The sequence below is a fragment of the Ammospiza nelsoni genome, chromosome 2 (assembly GCF_027579445.1).
Source record: "Ammospiza nelsoni isolate bAmmNel1 chromosome 2, bAmmNel1.pri, whole genome shotgun sequence".
Taxonomy (NCBI): Eukaryota; Metazoa; Chordata; class Aves; order Passeriformes; family Passerellidae; genus Ammospiza; species Ammospiza nelsoni.
The window spans coordinates 36,273,900-36,296,195 of NC_080634.1; the positions used below are offsets into that span (position 1 = coordinate 36,273,900).

The following is a 22,296-nucleotide window of genomic DNA, read 5'->3' on the forward strand; positions in this document are numbered from 1 at the left end:
TAATGTGAATGTGGATTTAAAATAACTCTTTCTGGTTCTTTAGATCATTACAATCCATTTACTCAACTAAATCCCTTTGTGGCAAGCAAATATGAATATACTTCAGGTATAAGAAAAATGCCTTTTGAAGCTTTTACACTCATTTCTTCCAAGGGTGTAAAACGTGGCATTTGATTGGAAAACAAAAGATCCTAATATAGCTGTTCCTTGGAAACCGTGCTTTCCCCTTTTGTGTTAGAGATTGTGTAAACTTGTTTCTTACCGTCTGTCTGATGTGTATTGATTTCATTCCATTGGTTCTATGTTATTAGACTATATGTGGGTTTATAGACTGATGTGAAATTAAAGTTTTGAATAGCAGTGTATCTTGGTTCTCTTTCTGTAACTCTCCCTCTTCTCCTTTCCTGGCTTTCTCTCTTGTGTGATACTCCTTATCAGATTCTTTTTGTGGTCCTCAAGCTTATCCTAACGCTTCTCATTTCCGCAATGAGCCTTCTTCTGTAGCTGGTCTATTTGGAGGTAGGTAATGGGATACAGCCTTACCACACACACAGAAGTTTGAATGTGTTGTGTGCCTAGAACTAGTGGGCATGTTGCTGACTACAGAAGTGCCTTGTTGTAGTGGCTCCAGCTAGAATTCATGTGCTTGTGCCAGGTGTGTGGTCTCAAATGGTATGAATTTTTTCAGTTTCTGCCAAACTAAGGCTTATTTAGTCTAAACATGAAATGAGTATCTCCCCATTTCAGGATCTCTCGTAGTTCACTTGTTGCTGCATACAACACAAAAGACATGCATGTTTATAAGTAGCTTCTAATCTTGCTCTACCTCATTGTTTTTAAGATAAAGGGATTGGGATGTTTTTGCTGCTTATGGCAATTTTGTGGATATATTGCTCTTAAACAGTGCACTAAACTAGTGTTAAACTTTGCAACAGAACAGGAGAAAGAGGTCTCTGCTGCACTGAAGTACTGGCTAGTCATTTGTGCAGCTGTGTCATGTCTGTGTAGTAACCCCATACTGGTGCTGATTGTGGAACACCATCCTGATAATTGCTAGAGAGACTTTGGGCTGTGACAGGTTATAATCTGTCCAAACCAGGTTGAGCAGGGTGTGTAAACATTGCTGCAGTGCAAGGCTTAGGCATACCTTCAGTAAATGGTTTGTGGAAGGCTTAGGTCTTAAAAGCCCCATAAAGTCACATTTTGGTTTAGTATCTTTGCATAAAAATCAGATAGTGTCATTTTGCAGAAGTTAAATCCTACAAATTACTGTGTTCCCTTTGTTCCTTATTAAAAAAAACAGGATTATTAGTTTCTGTCAAGTCTTGATGCTCAAAGAAGCTCTATTAAAATACTGACCTTCCCACCTTTCAAAATATCCTTGTTAAACAAATTGCCCTGAGTTGGTGGTTGATATCAAGAGTAGGATTTGATTTTTCTCAGGGGCTTATTCAAAAGAGTCCTGTGTATTGTTTTGTCTAGGAGATGGTCTCATCTTAGTTTCATAAAACTTGAAACTTCTAAAATGTGAGAGAAGGAAACTCAGCTTGTTTTGGTTGAGGCTGATTGCTAAAGCAAAATACGAGCTATTATAAGTCAAGTTTTCTATTGGTACAGGCACAGTTTTAAGAGTTGCAGGACATCCCATCAAAGGAATTCCCATCTGAAGTTCAGAGTCTCTGAAATGGCTTGTAACAACTTGATGGTATACATGTCATAAAGATACTCATTTTGGTTTGTTGATTTACTCTCTCTTTTCCCACATGACTGCTTCCCATGTTTTGCTGTATGCAGTTTACTTTGATTTATTTTTAATGAAAATTACATTGTCTAAATATTAGTGATGAAGTTAAGAGTCTTATGTTCCTTTGAGACAAAAAGAAACAGATAATCCAAATTTGCTTTTTTTTTTTCTCTGAAACTTATGTTCAAGAATAACATCCTGTAGTTACTAATTTTTTTAGGTGAAATGTGACTTATTTCAGAAAAACAATAAGATTGAAATGATGTGCTGTCCCAGCAAGCAAAATGAAATCCAAGAAGTTTTCTTTGTCAGTCATTTTTGCCCACTGCAGTGTTTTACTACTGAAGTGGTTGTGATCCTTTCATTTCTCCATGGCATCATACTTTTTGTTAGAAACCAAAAGAGCTAATTTTCAAGGTGGCATTGCTTTTTTTTTTTTTTTTTTTTTTGGTGCTTTTTATATAAAGCAATGATTACTTCTGTTATTGCCTGAATACCAAGGTGTTGCACATGCACGGGCTTGTGTGTGATCACATATAACATTTAAAAATACTACCAACAAATGGCCATTACCTTCTTTATTACTGAATTATTGACTTATGCTGCTGAACATCATATGCAGTGCTTCATGCTGCAATAAATTTTCAGTGTTGAAAAATAATTGTGTATTTGTAGAACACTACAGACACATGGAATACAAAGGGAGTAAGTTTAGACAGCACTAGGAGCTGAAATGTGACTGTATTTCCCCATATCTTGCCATAATTTCTAGAAATTTGACTGAAAAACATGGTCAACTGCAAAATGTGTGTCCACAAGTAACTAAGAGCTATGAAAATTATTTGTATTAGATGTGTCTTATCAGAGGCATTAGTAGTTCAGGCATCTTGGGATGGTTTGGATCTTACTCCAGTTGTATCTGAAAGAATTGCTGGATCAATATAAACCACAGAGGAATAATCTTCAGTCAAATAATCCTGAAACAGATTCCACACTAGCCAGCTTCTTTTCCTGGAGAAGCATGGCGACTTTTTCCTCAGTAATTTTATTGTAAACGTATAGTAAAAGAATAAGGAAGGTGTCCAGAGATGAAGTAATTGCAAGGGGACTGTCTTTTATAGCCTGTCTGTTCAGTTTTTTAGACAAAATCTTTCTTTGGACGAGTAACTTCGAATAAAGACCAAACAAACTGCTCAGTGTCAGGGTGTAATCTGGACTTTTGAGGTATTTCTTGTATTTCTGCAGTGCTGAGATATTTATTTGACTTGTCTTGCATAAAGGTGGATTTATGGGAAATGCTGTATAAAAACATACAATTTCTTTGTTTTTTTTCCCCACAGGGTTCACCCCATCTCCTGTTGCTCAACCACAGCCATCAGCTGGCCTTAATGTTGACTTTGAATCTGTGTTTGGAAACAAATCTTCTAATGTTGTCCCAGATTCTGGTGGTAAGACACTTGCTAAAATAAATCACGTATATCCTTTCCTTTCATTTATTTTAGTCTTGAGGTATAAATCTCTTAATATGTATTTACTTACACTACTGGGGCAGAGTTTCAGATGAAGAAAAGAAAGCTGATTTTAAAAGGTCAATAACAGCATTAATCAAATAATTTTTCTTTACAGGCTATTTCTACACTCTGCTGAAATGCTTACACTGATTTCCCTCACTTAAATGTTTTATACATTAGAACTTCACACAGTGAACAGCCTTCATTTTTATATGCTGTGAGCTGAAATTAAGTCTGTATTTGTAGAGTGTGGTTGGAGGAGGTAAAATTTCATCTTCATTTTATATATCTACAACATGGTTTTTGGCACTCCTTTGCCTCCTCTTTTGACGTTAATATTGCTTCAGAAAATGATCAGTCAGTACAGTTAATTTGGATTGAAGTCATAGTGCTCTTTCTGTTCTTTTGAGCATCTGGAAAGTAGGTATTTTCTGATCTTTTTCATTAGACTCTTGACATCAGATTTTTTTTTTCCTAAGCCATTGATTTGCTAAAAGCAAATAGATGTGTTTGTAAGATTGAAACGCTTTCTATGGTTTTTTTGTTTAACATTTTGACTGCTTTACAGTCACTATGAATCCATTCCATGTAAAATTGTCCCATAGGTTAAACCACTGAACTGAAATCTTATTTCCATAGTAAATATCTTTTTTATCAAGAGGCATAATAAGTTTTATCCTTCCTGTATAAGGTAGCATCACCAGGGTAACTTAGGATTTTAGCCATTGTCCTGATTTGCTGTCTAATTGAATATCATGACATTTGTGGGAGGCCTGTGATTCAAATCACTTATGTTTCTCATTCCAAGGCTTTGATGAACTAGGTGGTCTCCTAAAACCAACAGTGGCCTCTCAAAACCAGAGTCTTCCAGTTGCCAAAGTACCGCCTAATAAATTAGTGTCAGATGATCTGGATTCATCTTTAGCCAATCTTGTAGGCAGTAAGTATGGAACCACTAACATGTAAATACTTAGTGATTTCTTTTAAACAAACAGAATTTCAGTAGTCTCTTTTTCTCCCTTGTGACAGATTTGGGCATTGGAAATGGAACTACTAAAAAGTGAGTATGTTTAACAGAAGTTGAGCATTTGGATTTTCATGATAGTAAATTTTCATGAATGTGCATGTTAAAACCTGTACATACCAAATCATAATGTTAGCCTTCAGAGGACATGTGGGAGTGTACAAGGTGTAATGAATTGTTGAGAGCTATTGGAAGGTGACTGTAGACTGAGTGGCAGTGACAATGATAGCAGCAGGCAAGGTGTCTTGGGTCTGATTCCTTTCAGATTTCAGGTATATTAAAAAAAATAGTTCATCAAAATGTTTCTTTGTAGTTGTTGCTGGTAGTCATAGCACTCCCTAAATACTTGGTATGACCTGAGTGTGAGCAGAGCGGTTTTCAAGATTATGAAACTGCAACCTCTGTCTTGAGGCTGACCTATAGACCAGTGAATTCTGAAGCAGGGTGTGTGTGTTTGAGGGTAGGGAACATCAGCTCTAGCAGCAAAGCCGCAAAATGGAATTGGCAAATTTCAAATTTGTTGGGACCATCTGTGTCAACTCTGAAATCGTGCAGAAAACTAATACGCTGTTTTGAAATCTTACTCAAATGTCTTGCTCTGAGTCAGATACTAACTTACCTATTCTGGGCAAGTTGATTGAGATGCTGAGGGGGCTCATGCTGAACATCTTTTCTTACTTTTCCAAGCCAAAACATGTTGTCATGAAATTTTTTTATCAATCCCTTGGCTAAATGAGCTTCATTAATAAAGAAGCCTCATTCCCAAGTGGAAATGGTGTTTACCTGTTTTTTAAGGAAGTCCAATGTTTTCTAACAATTTTAAAAAAAATTTATTTCAAGTGATGTAAACTGGACTCAGCCAGGTGAAAAGAAACTAACAGGTGGTTCCAACTGGCAACCCAAGATTGCACCTACAACTGCGTGGAACGCTCCAACGTTGGTAAGCAAATGCTCATTTTAAAATAGTGAGTTCCCTGCAATTTAGATCTGCAGGGTCTTGTGTAATGGATGAATTTGAAAATCATCTATAGTTGCATTAAAAGGGTAATAGAAAATTGAAGAAGTGGTCAGCTGGAGCTGTGTGCTACTGCGATTTGTTTTTATTGGCTGTGTGATTCTAGTAAACAGTTTGTGATAGGATGTGCAAGTTTAGCACCAACTTCAGTAGGGTTTGAGCAGCCTCTCTCTTGGGAGGTAGGGCTTTTTGGGTTTCACTCAATGGACTTTTCAAGTGCCTATTGAGACAGGACAAGGGGCAATGGCTGTGAACTGACAGAGGTCAGGTTTAGATTAGATACGAGGAAGAAATTCTTTACTGTGAAGGTATTGAGGCACTGACAGGGGTTTCCCAGAGAAGCTGTGAAAGCCCCAGTCCCTGGAAGTGTTCAAGGCCAGGCTGGCTGGGGCTTTGAGCAGCCTGGTCTAGTGGAAGGTGTCTGGGTCCACAGCAGGGGGGTTCAAACAGGGTCACCATCAAAGTACTTTCCAACGCAGGGCATTGTATGAGTTTATGACATAAAATTCGGAATCCCAAGGAGTGAGGAGGCATTTGGCAGTCTAGAAAGGTGTAAGTGTGGAAGTGTCCTTCGGGTGCACTTACAGGTGCACTTAGATCATTACATTGTAACTTGGCCTGCTCTGGGGCTGGGAACTGGCCCCATGATACTTGCAGAGGTGTCTGTGACTACAGCTTTAGTAATGTACATAACTACTGCTTTCCTGGCCTGGTGTGTGCACTTGCTTTTAATCCATGTCAGTTTTGATGAGCAAGTTCATGTATGTTTTAACAGGTAGTATTGGCAAGGATTTTGGGGTATCAGTGTAGGGGGAGGGCTTTTAATTACATGTTAAGGCTTTACAGAAGTAGTTTTCACAACATTCACAGAACATTTTTGCATGTGAATCCTACTCACCCTTTCACCAATGACCTGGAGAGCTGTACATGGGCAGAGCAGGTAAAAAACAGCCCCCAACGATTTATTGCATCTGATTCTGACTGGGGGACGTTGAATCTGCAGTGCAGTAATGCAACATTGTGGATTTGGAAAGATAGAACTTGTCTCCCTGGATCTGCCGTCTCTTCCCTATCAACCAGGCGTCCCCTATCAACTCACTACAATTATTTAGGGAGAAATATGTTTGTGGATCTTACTGGAGGATATGTAGATATTGAAGAAATTGTAACTACTTACCTGTGTTAATGACTGGTGTTTTGAGTTTACCTGTGTGCTTGAATCTGTTTAATAACTCATGTCTTCTATCTACATCTTGTGATGATAAGTCATTACAATTAACAGCTTTTATTATTGAGAGATACTGTTGAGACACTTCTTGTGAAACTGTTCTATAAACATAAAAAACTTGAAAGAGAAATAATGTGAGGGGGAAAAAAAAGCTTTGTTTTCCTCTGCTGGTCCATTTATTGTGGAGTTGCTGCAGCTTGCTAAGTAAATATGCTTTTGAAAATCTTTGATGAAAAAGGCATATACCAAATAAATGGACTATGCAAACCAATGTCAAACCTAATACCATCAGTATCAGACATTATCACAGGTGTGTTGTCTGAGTGAATGACTTGAATTACAAGAATGTGTTGGAATAAACATTTAATGTATTTGTGAACTAAAATGCTATCTGTGTATATTCTGTTGTGTAAGTATTTGCTTCTAATCCAGTGTTATTGCATTATGTAATTGTTCTCCCTGGGAAATACAGAATGGCATGCATTTTCCACAATACGTAAGTGAAACAACCCACAGCCTTTTTGCAATCGACTGGCATGCTGATATTAACCACTGCTGTTGCAGAATCTCATAACCTCCTCGCTATTTACACATTTCTCATTTGAAAATCTTTGGTGTGCCAAAAATTGAGCTTTTCCTAGCATACACAAACTTCATAGGTGGTGTGCAGGCTCTTGAATCGAATGATGGCATGGGAAATACCAAGATTATTTTTCCTTGCTTTAAACTGTACCATCTGCTGCCAGAGAGCTGGGGTGTGTGTCTGTGCTGCCTTTAATGCATTTGGTGGATTCTGAATGAAGATAAAAATATCGTGTTTGAATAACTGCATGAAACCTCACAGGCTTCTGTTATACATGGCACTTGATCCACATTTATGGTAGATTTTGATTTTTAAATTTTTTTAAGTGGGGAGAGACCAATATGTCATTAATACTCATATGAAGAAAGAAAATTAATGCAGATAGTTTACAGAGGGCAAGAACTAACCTGTGCTTGCTGTCTGAGGAATGCAAGCTTTCATTTCCAAGGACCTTTTTCTTTATGTCAACAGTAATATTGGTCTTTCCCTGTACTTTGTTTTTATTCCAGGGTAACTCTGTAACTAAAGGGTGGTAGGTCCATATTTGAGCACTCAACAATAAGTTTATTCAGCATGTTTGTGTAGGTGTGTGTACACAAGCAAAACAAAAAAAAACTTGTAATTTTCTGGATAGCTTTGCCTGCTGTGTGAAATATATTGCAAATATGCTGTCCAGATGATTTTCTATCTGTTCTCATGGCAATTGAAATGCCAGTTGCACTGGCTCTACTATATTAAATAAAGCAGCTGATACCTTTGAACTGAATTCAGAAGCAGCTTTCCTGATGCCCTATTCCTGATGAAACAATTTATCTGCTTTAATTAATCCAATATGATTAATGGTTTATGATTTGCCTTTTTTCTGTAGCAGTAATGTCTGTGTACCAAGAAATGCTTATGGTATTTGTCTTGAATAGAAATCCCCACAGCAAAAACATGAAAATTACTGTTTTTTTTCTAAGAGGGTAGACTAACAGGTGCTGGAGTGGATAGCAAGTTATCTAAATATCTGTAAGCACCAGTTTAGTCTGAAAAAAAATCCAACTTTTTTGTCCTTAAAATAGTTAATACTAATTTAGAAAGTGGATAATAAACTGTAGAATAAAGAATATGGCTAAGAGATTAAGAACTATCTTCATTTAAATTTCTAAGAGTTATCAGCTGTTTTTCTACCTAAATATTGCCAAGCTGTTTACAAAACAGAAGTTCACCCCAGTTTTGAGAGCAGTGCTGTACCTTCATAAAAGTACAGTAAGCACATCAGGGTAATAAATGTATCTGCCAAGTACTAAGAGGACTTTTAGCAAGTTCAAATGCAGTGTATGGAGTGAGTGAGGGAGAGGGAGTGCCAACTGGCTATTCCTGTGAGAATCTAATTTATATCAAAGCCTGCTAGGAGAATCCTCATAATGTGTTCATCCTGGCTAAAGAGAATTCCTCCAGCAGAAGCAATGGTAATTTCATCTTTTGGTCTGTCAAATTCTCTATTAAGACTTGTTGTGTACAATTACTTTTGATACTGAAATATAAGTATATACTACATAGGATTAAAAATGTGCTTCTGTTTCATAAATATTTTCTCTCAAACTTCTCTGAGTCTTGTACTGTGTTCTCTAAACGGGATGTTGAGAGAGTGGTACATGCAGTTTAGTTCATCAGCCAGAATCCTAACATGATAAAAGCAAATACATTATTAAAGATTTGCCAAGATGGCCTATAAACTTTAGTTTAGGTATTGTACTCCATCTGAAATAATTAGGATACACTCTTAACACCAGACTGCAAATGCTATTTATTCTTTGCTATGTTCATAATAAGCTGAGTGCTGCAGGTGATCCTTAGAAAGCAATGTGTTAGAGTGTGCAGCTGATCTCTTCTCCTCTCAGTTCACCACTGTTTCTCACACCAGGCACCCCCTGTAATGGCCTATCCTGCCACAACGCCAACAGGAATGATGGGCTACGTGATGGTGAGTGCAATTCCTGCAGCTCCAGCCAGGCACATGCTGTATGTTGTTTGATTGCTTATAGTTTGGTAGCTCTTGTTTTCCTCAACTGTTCTACTGAAGACTGAATTTCAACTCCCATTCATTTATTCCTCACCAATTAACAACTTCTGGTTTTCTGAACCACTTACATGCTGTTTGTCTGAACTTTTAAGTCTACCCTTCCTTACTTCACTTGTTTTATTCATAAACTTCTTAAAATGGGACTAGATCATGTTTAAGGTCCCTTCCAACTCAAACCATTCTGTGATTCTATGAAAATTACACAGTGTCTGTTCTTGGTGATCCTTATTGGCAAGGAAATAAGTTTAGCATAGAAATAAGTTTATTGCATCAATATAGATATCTGCTTTCAGAACAGAAATGTTTTCTTGGTGAAGTGAAGCCTTCCTTAAATACCTTCTGCTGAGGTCTGGGAGCAAGAATCTGTGATGATTCTTGCACACAGAAGTGCAAGTTTGTGACACTGCAACATGGTGTGGTTTCAGTTGAGAGTTGGATCTCTTGGTGACACACCAGCGCCTCAAGGCTTTTGACATAAACCTGACCTTCCTGCTTTTTGCTTGGCAAATTTTTGTTCTTACCTTAAATTTTAAAATATTTCTGAAATTATATGCCGTAGCTCTTTTTAGTATGATTTTGATGCAGCACAGCTTTCCTGGGTGAATAAAAGGCAAGAAAACTTCCTTCAAGCAGTTATTCTATTAAATGCTCACAGATTAAAGGAAACAAAAAGTTTAAATCTTTCATCATATAACCAAATTGCTTTAATGACTTATAACTTACATACACTCAGTAAGTGAACTGCAGAAGTGTCCAACTATATTTTTGAGGGCCTCTTGGGAGAGTATCATATATCATCATATTCCCTGTTACCTATCCATGAACTCCCATGTTCTTGGTCAAAGCTGTTATGCTTAAACTAACGTCAGTATGGATTCTACATTGATCTACATATAAAGTTGATCTACACAACTTTGCTCCTGTGGTACCAGCAGCATTTTCATGGTTATTTTGAGTCAGCAGCAGGGGAAGGCAACATGTACGAAAAGTAATCTTGCTTGTTATGTTACGTTGTTGTGTTATGTTTAATTGTGGGGTTTAAATGCCAGTGTGAAATAGAAACTGGAGTTAAGGAGACAGAACTCTGTTACCCTGAATTGCTGCTGCTTGTTCAAACATGTCCAGGATCTGAGCAGGTGGGTGAGGTGGGCCTTTACAGAATGACCATTGGGCTCCATAGCATGTCCTGAAATCTGCCCTGGCTCATTCAGACTTTACTCAAGACATTTACCATAAGGAATCTCTGAAATGTTGACTCAATATACAGCCCTTGCTGTTAACATTTTAGTTTTTCATAAAAGCAATAGTGAGGGCCAGAGTTCTGAGGATAGTCCTGTCTAAGTGCAGGCTTTTTCCTTATGTTCCCACATGTCGTGAGCTTGCTGGGGCAGGCAGGTTGTTTAGTGCTGTAGCACTGTGCCTGGGCATTCCCTGGCTGCTGTTTCCTGTGTCTTGGGCCAGCACTTGTTCAGATCTTCTTATATTTTTTTATAGTTATTTTCATTAGGGTCAGTTTGTTGAATGGGTTCACCCTGTGATTGCCCAAACAGCTGGTAGGCATGATAGGAAGAGTACCACCACTACCAGGATTAGTCAGGAAAAAGCTGCTTGGTGTGGGGATTGCTTCAGTAGGACTGCTGCTGGCTGTCAACCCAAGCCTGAGGGAAATGCCAAAAGCAGTGCCAGAGATAGGCATCTGTGTTAAATATAACCTGACTTTAAAGACCATTAATACCCATTAAACTTCTAATTTTGCTCAGCTGGAGTGTTGGTTACACTTTGACTCTGATTGCATAATTACTTGACATTAATTGCATGTACAGCTCTCAGTTTTCAATTTTGTCCAGAGCTATGTCAGCACTGCACTGCTGTCTCCAAAACTGTGCTTGTGCTGTCAGAGGCAGTCAGGGAGGTGCTGTCAGACCTCACGTTGGGGAGCAGAAGGACCAGCACAAATGCTTGTCTAACAAGTGTTTTAGTGCTTCAGATCATTGCAGCAAGAGATTGAATGGGCTCTGTTGTTATTGAGAAAAATTCCTTGGAAAGGCTCTAATGTTCCTTTCCAGTAACCTTTATTTGCAGAATATTGTAGAAGGATCTCACGTGGTTACATATCTCAAATATGACCAAGACTTTTCACCCATTTGCCATTTTCCTTTATCTCCTGAAATACTTGAAATGTATTAATGCTGTGTGTGATTTGATGCTGTCTGGTTTTTTTCAGCCATCACAGATGGGAGGCATACCAGTAATGACCCAGCCAACTTTGATATACAGTCAGCCAGTCATGAGACCACCAAACCCTTTTGGCCCTGTACCGGGAGCACAGGTGTGTATATTCAAATTGCTGGTGCTGGGAATGAATTACACAAGGCAGTTTCTTTAGAAGTATATTAAATATGCTAATTTTACACTTAGATATAATTAATATCTCTTATTTGTGTTGGGCAAATTATTGCACAAGTTCATGGAAAGTTCATGGAAGGCTTGCTTCCTATCTGCTTGTATCCATGTTGACAGCAGCAAATTTGTTTTACCGAACCAAAGAGGATAGGTCTTTTTCAGGCATTGTTTTTCTGGGAATGTGACAATGACAAAGAATAGCAAAAGCTCATGTCTGTGCCCTTTGCTGAAGATGAGCTTTTTCCCCAAAGTCATATTCCATGCTGCTTTACTCTCAGAGTGTGTTTATGTGAGATTGGCTATTCCAGCTTTTTCCTGAGTATACGTGTCACTGTTCTTTTCCCTGTTACATTTGAAAGTATTAGATTATAAGGTACCCAAGGTGCAAGGTGTGTGCTTGTATTATAGCATTTTGCAGGGGCCAGACAGGGTGTGTGTAGCCTTTTATGCCCATGACTGGATTAGGTGGGTTTGAAAGAATTGTGGCATTAAACTTGGTGAAAATTCAACCCACTACTCCATTGTTGGTCCTGAGCACCTCAGTGGGAGGCACGTGGCACGTCCATCTGGTTTTAACCACGCTGGTCTCCAGTGGGCTTTGTGTTCCTCCATGGTTTTGCAGGAGACTGCATGTGCAACATAGTGAGGATGCGCAATCGCAATACTGATCTACCTGACCTTTCCCTGTTAAGTGCTACCTTAAGTGGAGTGTTCCTTAAATCCCCTGGTTACCTGTTTCTCAGGATGTGCTATGTCCAGATTGTTACCGAACCTGCTGGAATGAGTGTGCCAAAGGGCCACTCTGAACTAATTGGACTTAAATACATACCTGTTATTGATTTGTTTTACTGTTTGTTTTACAAATATCTGTCACTGGGAAATTTCTGTCTGAACTCACTTTTATAACCCGATAGGCATCTAAAGAGAGGGTTTTTTTAATGGTAAGAAAAACATTTTAAAAAGTAGGAGGAAGAGGGGATGGATAACCCTGACCACCTTCATACTATTTTTGGAAAATTCTGATATCTTTGAGACTTTGTATTTGTGAACTGGAGTTAGAGGCAGAGCCAAGTTTAACTGGCAGACTGAAACTCCAGGATCAAGTGTAGTTTTACTCACCTATCACATTCCTCTTTTTCAAAGTTCACTCTGCACATCAGACCTTCTCTTAGAAAAATGAAATATATTGTGCCTGTATTTTGATCTTATTATAAAGAGCTCTGTTTCTATAGGTGAATGTTTAGAAGCATTCATGTATGACTTCACCTAGGTATAGGTTGGTGTAACTGCAGTGTTTGGGACTAGACTGTGGAGGGAAGAGAATTCAGCAGCAAGCTGGAACTAAAAAGAGCCTCAAGCATTTTCCAGTCTGCTCCTTTTATGAGAAGGGTTCTGCTGTGTGCTCCCAGTGGGCTGTATGCCCATTGTCTTCTTCAAAACACAGCCTTATGAATAGGGTTTTTTTCTAAATATCTCTTCTAAATGCTTTATCTGGAAGAGATGCTGTTAGATTTCTTTAGCTAGAAAGAAATCTTTAGCAATTCTCAACTGGCTTTGTCTTAGACTTCTGAGACCTGCTTTGCACCTTCACTGTCACATAAGTGATTTGGTATTTTTCACATGGATTTTATACCATTTCAAGAGGACAAATAGTGTTTATGACAGTTGTTAAATATTGACCAAGTAAAAGGATCCTTAAGGATAGGAGTTTTCTCTACATTAAAAAAAAATTGAGATGATCCTTAAAAAAAAAACCTGCCTACCTGCCTAATTCAGTTATGAACAGGTAGATGGGTCTGAATAGCTCAGTGAGCCTTTCTGCTTCATTTGACATTGCAGGGTGTGGCTTTGGTTGAATCCCAGCTGGCTGTCAGAACAGGAGAAAGAGGAATTAGTCACAAGTGAGGTGTATGGAGCTATATTTATTCTCTTACCTGACAATGTTTGGCTCCTGTGAGAATTAATTTCATTGAAAACACACCCTTTGATTCAGCATTTGCTGTGACCAAGAAGGGTTTTTCCCTGAGACAAACAGTCTTTGTTGCTGGAAGGTGTCAAGCTTTCAGAGCCCTCATGTCAGTAAAGCATATTAAATGAAACAAGGGCTGTATGTGAGACCTTCCCCATACACAGTAGAGTTTATTAATGTACAGCCACGGAGGGGAATTGCACTCTTATCACACTGAATTTACTGTGTGCTGAGTCTTGAGGCTCTTCTGAGAGCATATTTTGCACTTTAAGTTTAGTTAATGCTCTTGTTGTGCCAGAAATAGAAAAAGGAAAGTAAAAGAAACAGAAACGTGTTCTTGGGGTCAGTAAACAAATCTTGAAGAATAAATAATGGTTATCTGAAAGCCACACAGCTGAAACTGCCCACATGGATCACTGTAAACACCATTATTCTATTACTGGTTTTGCCCATGGTGTCATCATTTGCCAAAAACGAAATTGTTTTTCATATTTAAAGCGCCAGATTATATCACCTCTGGTCTCCTGATAGATCTTGGGTGTTGTCTACAGTAAAGAAAGCTAAAGGTATTTAAAAGCATGATGACAGATGTGAAGTTGTTGCCAAAAATTTTATTGCCAAGTTGTAGTGAGTTGAGAACACACTGGGGAAACAGGCATCTTAATGTTGTGCAGTTTCCATATAAATTAAACTGTTGTTCATAACTTGATATTCTCAGGGATTAGTCTTAATAAATTTTTTTCGATCTCTAGACATACCTGTTATGCTTCTCTTCCAAGTGTTCTCTTTACGTGCTTGCAACTTTTTTCCTAATTGTTGCATTCAAAAGCAAAGGTAGTTTGGTTTTTAAGGAAAAAATAATTTGAAATAATTGAGAATGAAACTAGAACAGTCACTTCTATGGAAATCTGAGCAAAGAAGGCATTTATAGTTTTGAAAGATGTGTAATTTTTCTTTGAAAATATTTATCTTGCAGTATTTCCCACCTGACAAAGAAAATAAGTTTTCATCATGATAAAATAGTGGGCATTACCCACTGCAACTTATTACCTTGTGCTACCCGGAACAGTGAGAATGGTTGGAGTTGTTTGATGGCATTGTAGCTGGTGAGGGGGAAGTGTGTGTGTGTGTGTCTGAGGAGGGGGCAGGCTGAATCAGTGCTTCAAGCAGAGGAATGGCAGATGTGATACAGGACAGCAAATGCCAAAAGTCCCTGACAAGCCAGATTTGACTGATGTACAGGGGCTGGAATGTGTCTGCCCATCACAAGGCCTGAGTATCCCAGTGGCTGTTAAGCCAACAACAGTGTTGTGTTGGCCAATATAAAATGGTACAATTAGGACAAATCCGTGTGCCTTTGCATGTCACATGTTCTGGTGTGGTGTCCCCAGAGGAACATAACCTTAGGAGGGGGAAGCAGATGGGTAGTGCAAAATTTAAGAGTTAAAAAAGAATAAAGAAATCACTCCACCCACTCCCAACATCTATGTAAATTGTAACACAGCCATTTGTACATGGCAAGTAGCAGGAGTGATCACCTGGGTGATGGAGAATAGGTAAATGTGCAAATGCGTAAGTTGGTTTGGTGGATCTGTTTTGTGGTTGGTTTTTGGCTGGGTGTAGGGAGGGGGGTTTGAGGGGTGTTTGAAGCTGTAAGAACAGGGTAGAAAGTTCAGGACAGACTTACGCCAGAAAATAGACCTTAAAGATGCTTGCTTTGGCACATTACCCCTGAAATATATGGTAAAACAGCTGGACAGACTCGTTTCATGGGAAACCAGAATGTAGCCAATGGTGGCAGTCAGCCCAATGCTCGCTTATGGACGGGTTCTTAGGTTTTACTGGAACTCCAGGGAGGTTTGTCTTTGTTGGAGGCAGTGAGAAGTGCCGACTGATGCTGGAGGTGAGCCTAAGCTGTCTGAGCAGTGTGGTGCAGTGCATTTCACATCACACCAGCTCTGGGCAGCAGGGCACTACATCCACAGCTCCAGTTAGGTCAGCTCCAGAGAAACTGATGGCCAGCAGTGTTGTTTTAAATGCTTCTCCTTAGAAACTGTTAGGAGTGGTCCTTGCTTTCAGATCTATTTATAAACTGGAGTAATCTGGAGAGGTGCAATGTAGGAAACTGTCTAACTATACTTCCCATGCATTTTTTTAGGTCTCCTTTTTGATAATTAAAGGAATTTTGTTAAAATGCGTATTTACTGCAAGTCCTGGCTGAATTTAATTATGGCATCTAGGTAATAGCATTATCAGGTTTTTTCCTCAGATTTTAACTTGAACAGGCTTCCTGAAATTTCCCCTGTGTTTGGGTTATGTACTGATGTTGCACAACTGGCCCAAACCTACCAGTCTTCCACACTGCTTTCAAACTGGGACGTTTCTTTGGACTTGATATGGGTTGGAGATCTGCCAGCTCAGTTTGATAGAAATCTATGTGACTTCAAGGCATTTGACCATGAAGAGGAGGAATGTTTCCTGAAATCAAGTGGCAGCAGGCATTCCTTGCTGAAGTTAGGACTGTTGGACCATATCACTAGTCTGCCTATGGCTTCCCAAAGGAAAGAACCAAGTTTAAGAGGGGAAATTCTGACATCCTGAAACTGCTTCTCAAGCATTTCCCATTCTGTCTCATGACTTTTGCATAATTTATTTATGGTGACTGGATCTGAATGCCCCATTGGGAATGGGGTTTCAGGAGGAGGTGAAGATTCCAGTGCAGATTAAGTATGTGCTGATCCTGAAGGAAGTCCTCCTTCTCATATGGTTTTCAAAATAGACGTTCATGTGAAAAATTTAAATGTGTAATGGCAATATTTACACTCTGAGCACTTGTGCAAGCAATTCCCATAAGCAGATTTCCTGTCATGTGTAGGTTGGCAGGTGCCTGGCATTTCCAAAGGAAAAGGTCTTCATGCAATGTTTTTTGTCATGGGCATGGAGTGCAAGTGACTCAGTTCTGAACAAACTGTTCCAGTGAGGAACCCAAATTGGAGGATGCTGACTTTGATTTATAAGTGCAGAAACATGTGTGTTCTACCCAGAGGAAGGGCAAATAGGATTTAAAAAAACACCATTTTCTTTTTTGTTAGGAAAAATACTAACATAGAAGGAAAAATAAATCAACAAATAGCAGATAATCCTGCAAGTACAGTCTGCAGATTATTGGTCTTTCCCAGCAGCAGTAGTTGGAATGCCAATATTACCCACCTTTAAGTTATGTGCTTTATATGACTGAGTTTGTGGTGTGCTGCTTTAGGTACATGACTGTAGGATGCAATTTTTATGAGTGTACAGACTATCAGTCACAGTCTTCATTTCTCACCTGAAACGGCCACAGTAGCAGTCGAAACTCTCATCTTTTTGCCTTTTTTTCCCTTTTTTCTCCTATTCACAGAATATATCTCTTGTTCTCCTTCTAGGTCCCAAATTGAGAATTAACTATTCTCTGCTATCCAACCTCTTTTTATATGCATCCTATTTTGACAAGAAAAGATGCTGAAAGCTATTTCTTCTGGAGAAACCATCTGGAAAGTTGCCATGCTCTGGCCAGACCCCAGCATCATCTCTCCCTGCCAGGCTGTAGTTTTCCCAGTAAAGCAGGGAGAGGACTAACTTGTTTCACAGAAGTCAGGCTGAATGTTTTGTATCTTCCTTTGAAGAAAGCTGCTGTGAAAGTGTGTATCTGCTTTTTGGCCAATGCCACTGGTGTTTCCTTTCTGGAGGGTCATGTCTGGCTTGTTTCTACATTACACCAACCATTGAAGAGGCTTTGATTTCCATATGACCAAACACCTTATTTTAATAGTTGACTTCTGCCAAGTGTGCCTCTTAACCTCCCCTTGTCCTTTCATTACACGTTTAGCTTTCATATTCTGTCATTCTGAGACCTTGTTTTCTTTTTCTTTCCCTTTCTCTGTCGTCTTTCTTACTAGCTGTCTGCAGCATCCAGCCCTTCCAGTCAGAGTCCTCACAGAGCCTCAGGAAAGGATCCCTTTGCAGAGCTCTCTCTCCAGGATTTCTTGTAGAACAACTTAGGTATTGTCCATTATTCTTGGGAGATGCTGGTGTTTGTGATATGAAACAAAAAAGTTCTAATTCAGGTTTTATTAACATGGCTAGAACTGTTTCTGAAGGAAATAAAACCAAATCTTGTTGAGTTGGAAGCATTGTGGAAGTGACTTGGAAACTCTTTGTGTTTAACTTCAGCAGTTTACAGGCCGATTGAGTGATTTTGCCTCAGTCCATTGGAAATAGAACCAGTTCATGTGGTACTTGCTGCAGTTAGGGAGAAGGAACTGGTGCTACCTGGTCTTTACCATCTCATCAGGAAGATGTTCAGAGTTCCCCGTTAGCAGCAGAGCCCCGAGTGCTGCTGGCAGGGTGCTCATGCGCTTCCCCATGGCTTGGCCAGAGTTCCCTTCATGCAGGAGGAGGTGCTTGTTTCACATGTGCCAGGGATCCATTATGGTACAGAGGTGCAGTGGAGGACTTGTGTTGGTTTTGACCAGTCAGGGGCAGGTGGGAATTAAATAGTAAAATGAGTGAAAACATGAAAAAGAAATTTGAGAATTTGTAGTATAAAGAGAGAGTAGGCTTATTGCACACAGCAGCTGCTTTTCTTTGTGCACTTCTCTGGTTCAACATGAAAAATGACCCTGAGTTCTCTTCATAATGGTGTTGGTCTGTGTTATGCTGCCGCTGGTGACAATATTGCATGGATAACTAGATGGGTTTTATTTTTAATGCAGAGCTATTCTAAAGGCTGGTGTCGATGGAAGAACATCCTGATGTCTTTTGGTTGTTTCCTGGCCCTGATTTTTTAAAAATATTTTATTTTTGTTCAAAACTTCAGATCATGGGGTAGCTTGGGCATCAGAAGAATGGAAAGAAAAAAGATTTAGAGTGAAGTCCTACTTCTGTTGCATATTAACCCCAGGGTTTTTCATCTTTCCAGATTCAGTTTATGTAACTGTGTTAGATGGAAGAGAAAGGAACGTTTCCAAAAAGATGTGCTCAGCAGTAAACTCCCAGGAAAAAAATGAACTTCAGTCCCTCAAACTCTCCTCTTCCATTAAGTGATGCAGTGAAATGATGAAGACCAATGAAGGAAGCTGGGACACCTCCATAAGAAGACATCAGTACACAACACAAAGCCAAGAATTGCCATGAATTAAGACCAAGACCTATTTTTGTCCTGGTGACTAACAAGTCAATACTCTCAGCTTCTAATAATATCCTTAATTGGTAACGTACGCAGAGAAGCCTTTATTCTGGAAATTGATATTGGTGTTTGGAAATGCTGTCTGGATTGGAGATGTGTCCTTTACCGTAACTCAAAACAAGACTCTGGGCAGGGGAGAGTCGAATCCTAACTCTTAATTCTGCAGTTACCTTTTCAATCCTCACAAATGTAGGCACAGCAGTAATGGAAATTAACTTTTTTTAAAAATTATATATTCAGTTTGCAGTAGACATTCCTTATGTATTATTGTTTGTATTTATTTATGATTATCAATTTAACATTAATATTGTATCAAAAAAACCTCCTTATGAAAATGAGTATGGGTGTATACAGTATGTCTGATTTTTATCCACAAAGAATGAATCTGATTCAGAATGCTTTTCAGCTGACATACAGAGCACTAAATATTTTAAAGGTCTGAATCTAATGAATTCTCAGTATATATGGGAATTAGGGAAGAGCTGTAAAACGCATTAATCCTTATAGTCAATTCTGTGCCTAGGATTTTGCAAGGGAACAGTTAACTGACTAGAAGAAGCACTACATTTTTAATTCAGCATTAGTGCATTGGGAAGGAACTTTATTGCTTTGTGCTTGGCATGTCATTATTTTTACATTTGACATTATAAGGCCTTTCCAAGATGAATGTGAGGAATTGCTTTCATTTTTAAGACTTTCCTTCTTTTCTGTAAAAAAAAAAATAAATTGAGGTGTTGTGTGTTGGGGGGGGAAAGCCTTTTCATTGGGCTCGTTCATGATCATGTACCTTTTAAAAGTAAAAAAGGGGAAGTAGCTTCCTTACATATGTCTAGTGGGTATTTAGTTCACGAGGAATTTAAGTAGCGCTGTTGATCGGTGCTTTGTGTAAATACACCATAACTTTTGGGTGGAGTGGGGCCTTCAGAAGGATAGTCAATGATACGAAAGCAATTCTGTACATGAATTAAGCATACTTGCTGCATTGTCTCTGCAGATTCTATTTTTGTTTAAAATATTAAAATGTATGTTAGCAAAAATGGGTGGATTTTCAAATAAAATGCAGCTTCCACAGAACTTTTGTTACGGTATGAAAGTCTGAGGTGCTTCTTTTCTTTTTGCTGCTTAAAATGTGCACTGATAATTGCATTGTTTACTTAATAAAATACCAAATGTATTTCATACGTGCATATTGTATTGCAGGAAGTGCAGCACTCTGAACCTGTGGCTGACGTGATCCATGCAGTCTCTTCCCTGGGCTGGTGTCACGGACAGCCTCGGTGGACACCTCAGTGACAAGGTGTCTCCTCCTTCCTGACCTAACGTGATATTTCACCACATTCTAGTTTTTCAAACTATTCATGGCAATAAACTTGTACTGTTCATAACTGACCAAGAAGCATAACTATGTCCCCAAAAATTGTTATTATCTTCCCTAATCTTACAGCAGAAGGTAGTGCTGGAAAAGCTATGAACAGTTTGCTGAGACCACCTTCTGTAATTAGACACAGGAAGAGTTGATAGAAGTGGAACTTTCCTCCTTACAACGACCTGAGGCTTGTCCTGGAGGCCAAGGTATCATAAACTGAGCAGTACAGGTCAGTAGATTTAAAATTTCTTTCTCAAAGCATGACTTTAAAAAACCCTGAACCTATTACAGAGTATGTAATACACACACTCAGATCTGGAGAGTTTCATACACATTTACTAAAATTTTGCCTTCCTACCGCTGGGGCTTTCAGTGTGGGTCAGTTTGCTTGTGGTCAGAATATAAAAAAGGTGAATTGTGAATTGTTTGAGTTGGGTCTGTGACCTGTTACCTACCTCAGTAAGTACCAAGAAACAGATTGTTCAGACCTTGTGTGAAGAAGGTAGACCTTCATCTTCCTCCAGAGCCTGATGAGCCGGGTTATGATAAAACAGATGCTAATTTTCTTCTTAGGTCTCCATTGCTCTCTGCAGAGTCTAACTTGAGGCTTTTGGCTGAGGATAGATGTGTTCCTAGATCTCTTTGATCCCTTGGACTCTTTGTGTGGCTGTGGACTTGAGGCTGCAAATCATGAAAGTACCAAAGAATTGTGAACACCCAAACCCATGTCTTCTGCAGGGATGCTGAACTCCTGTTACCCTTTAGTGCTCACTCGTTGTTGCTCTGTGTTCCTTGAAACAGCTGCTGTGCAGATTAGGCCTTCTTGCTGAAGGCTTTGCTAAAAACCCTTGCTCTTTGGTTTACTCTTCAGAGACAAACTGGCTTGAGAATTTTCCTGAGTAGTAGGTTCTCATTTGCTTTGTTCCCAGTAAGTGTTTGCTTTCAGTGTCACTGAAATAGCACACTCAGCTTAATTTAAAAAGCACAGCACACAGACGTATTTTGTTTTTTAATTACTGGCACTTTTCGATAATAGGGGGTAGTGAAAACCTGGTTCTCTTCAGAATTGAGTGGAAAGGCTGTTTATTCTACAGGAGCAAACTGTGTAGAGAAGCTGCCTGCCCTTAGCAAGCAGAGGACGATGGAGTGCTTTGCTGGGGGGATGTGGTTCCTCTTGAAGTTTTGTGTAGGGAGCTGCTGTGTCAGAATAACCACTTTTTTTTGTTTGTTTGTTTTTAGATTAGGGAATTTTATAATGAAAACAACTGGATTTACCTCTTGAGACAATTACTTTTGCCAGAACAAGAACTTGAACAGCTCCTGAGTTTCCAACATCACTAATGTTGAGTCTTCATATGAAGACAGATCTGAATTCCTTTGCTGCTTTTCTTTTTTGTTTCAAAGTCACAAACTAAACTGAGATGGTACCTCAGGACATGTTTAAAGTCTGTCTTTGCATGACTTTTTGACATCAGAGTTGGCAGTTCAGCCAACTGCCAGAATAAGTCACAGACGTTCCCAGCTGCCAAACAGCCCTTCAGCAAGAACAAGGGACAGGGTGAAACCCTGCATCTTTCATTAGACAAAAAGTGCCCATTTACAGACCCTAACACAAATTTTGTAGCAACATAAATGAATTGCAACTTAAAGGCCATGACATAATTGAGATAAAGATTGTGGCAGAGAAATGAGAATTAAGTGCTAAAAACACTGGGAAGGATAGTAAATGCTGATGGGAGCAGAAGATTGACAAGATAATGTGAGGGGCAGTGAAAAAATGTGCTGAATACAGACAAAAGAGCAGTGCTAATGGCAGCATATGTAAACTGAACAAGAGCTTGCTCCTTGGCCTGTTGTCAGTCTCTTGACTTGACCTTTGGAGATCTCACACAACAGTGGAGAGAGCAGAAACAGGCTTGACATCTTCCACTGAATTTGCCCAACAAGAAAAATCTGTGAGATGCTGCTGTTTGCCAAGTTCAATCTGGAGAGCAGAGGGACTTAGCTGATTGTTCAGCTGCATCCTGGCTGGATCAGGAGAATGAGTGGGGAGAAGAAAACCCTGGGCAGGTTCCCTGAAGGTGTAGCATTGCTGCCACCTCCTCAGCACCTTTTTGTACCAGAAGGTTGAGTAATGCGGTGAGATGGCCTTCCCAAGATA

General features: G+C 39.2%; 1 protein-coding gene across 4 annotated transcripts in view; it reads left to right on the forward strand.

The window, feature by feature from the left end:
* The window catches only part of PICALM (phosphatidylinositol binding clathrin assembly protein), a 65,796-nt gene extending 45,853 nt beyond the window's left edge, over positions 1-19,943 (forward strand). The window contains exons 13-21 of one of the 4 annotated variants that reach the window (XM_059492364.1): positions 3,085-3,192; positions 4,064-4,195; positions 4,285-4,315; positions 5,120-5,219; positions 6,995-7,018; positions 9,015-9,074; positions 11,398-11,502; positions 17,481-17,583; positions 18,503-19,943. In XM_059492364.1, coding sequence (XP_059348347.1) covers positions 3,085-3,192; positions 4,064-4,195; positions 4,285-4,315; positions 5,120-5,219; positions 6,995-7,018; positions 9,015-9,074; positions 11,398-11,502; positions 17,481-17,573 — 653 coding nt within the window. In that variant the 3' untranslated portion in view covers positions 17,574-17,583; positions 18,503-19,943. The remainder of the gene's footprint in view (positions 1-3,084; positions 3,193-4,063; positions 4,196-4,284; positions 4,316-5,119; positions 5,220-6,994; positions 7,019-9,014; positions 9,075-11,397; positions 11,503-17,480; positions 17,584-18,502) is intronic. The other 3 variants (XM_059492380.1, XM_059492371.1, XM_059492390.1) reach the window with 3 other exon arrangements.
* The last annotated feature ends 2,353 nt before the right edge of the window (positions 19,944-22,296 follow it).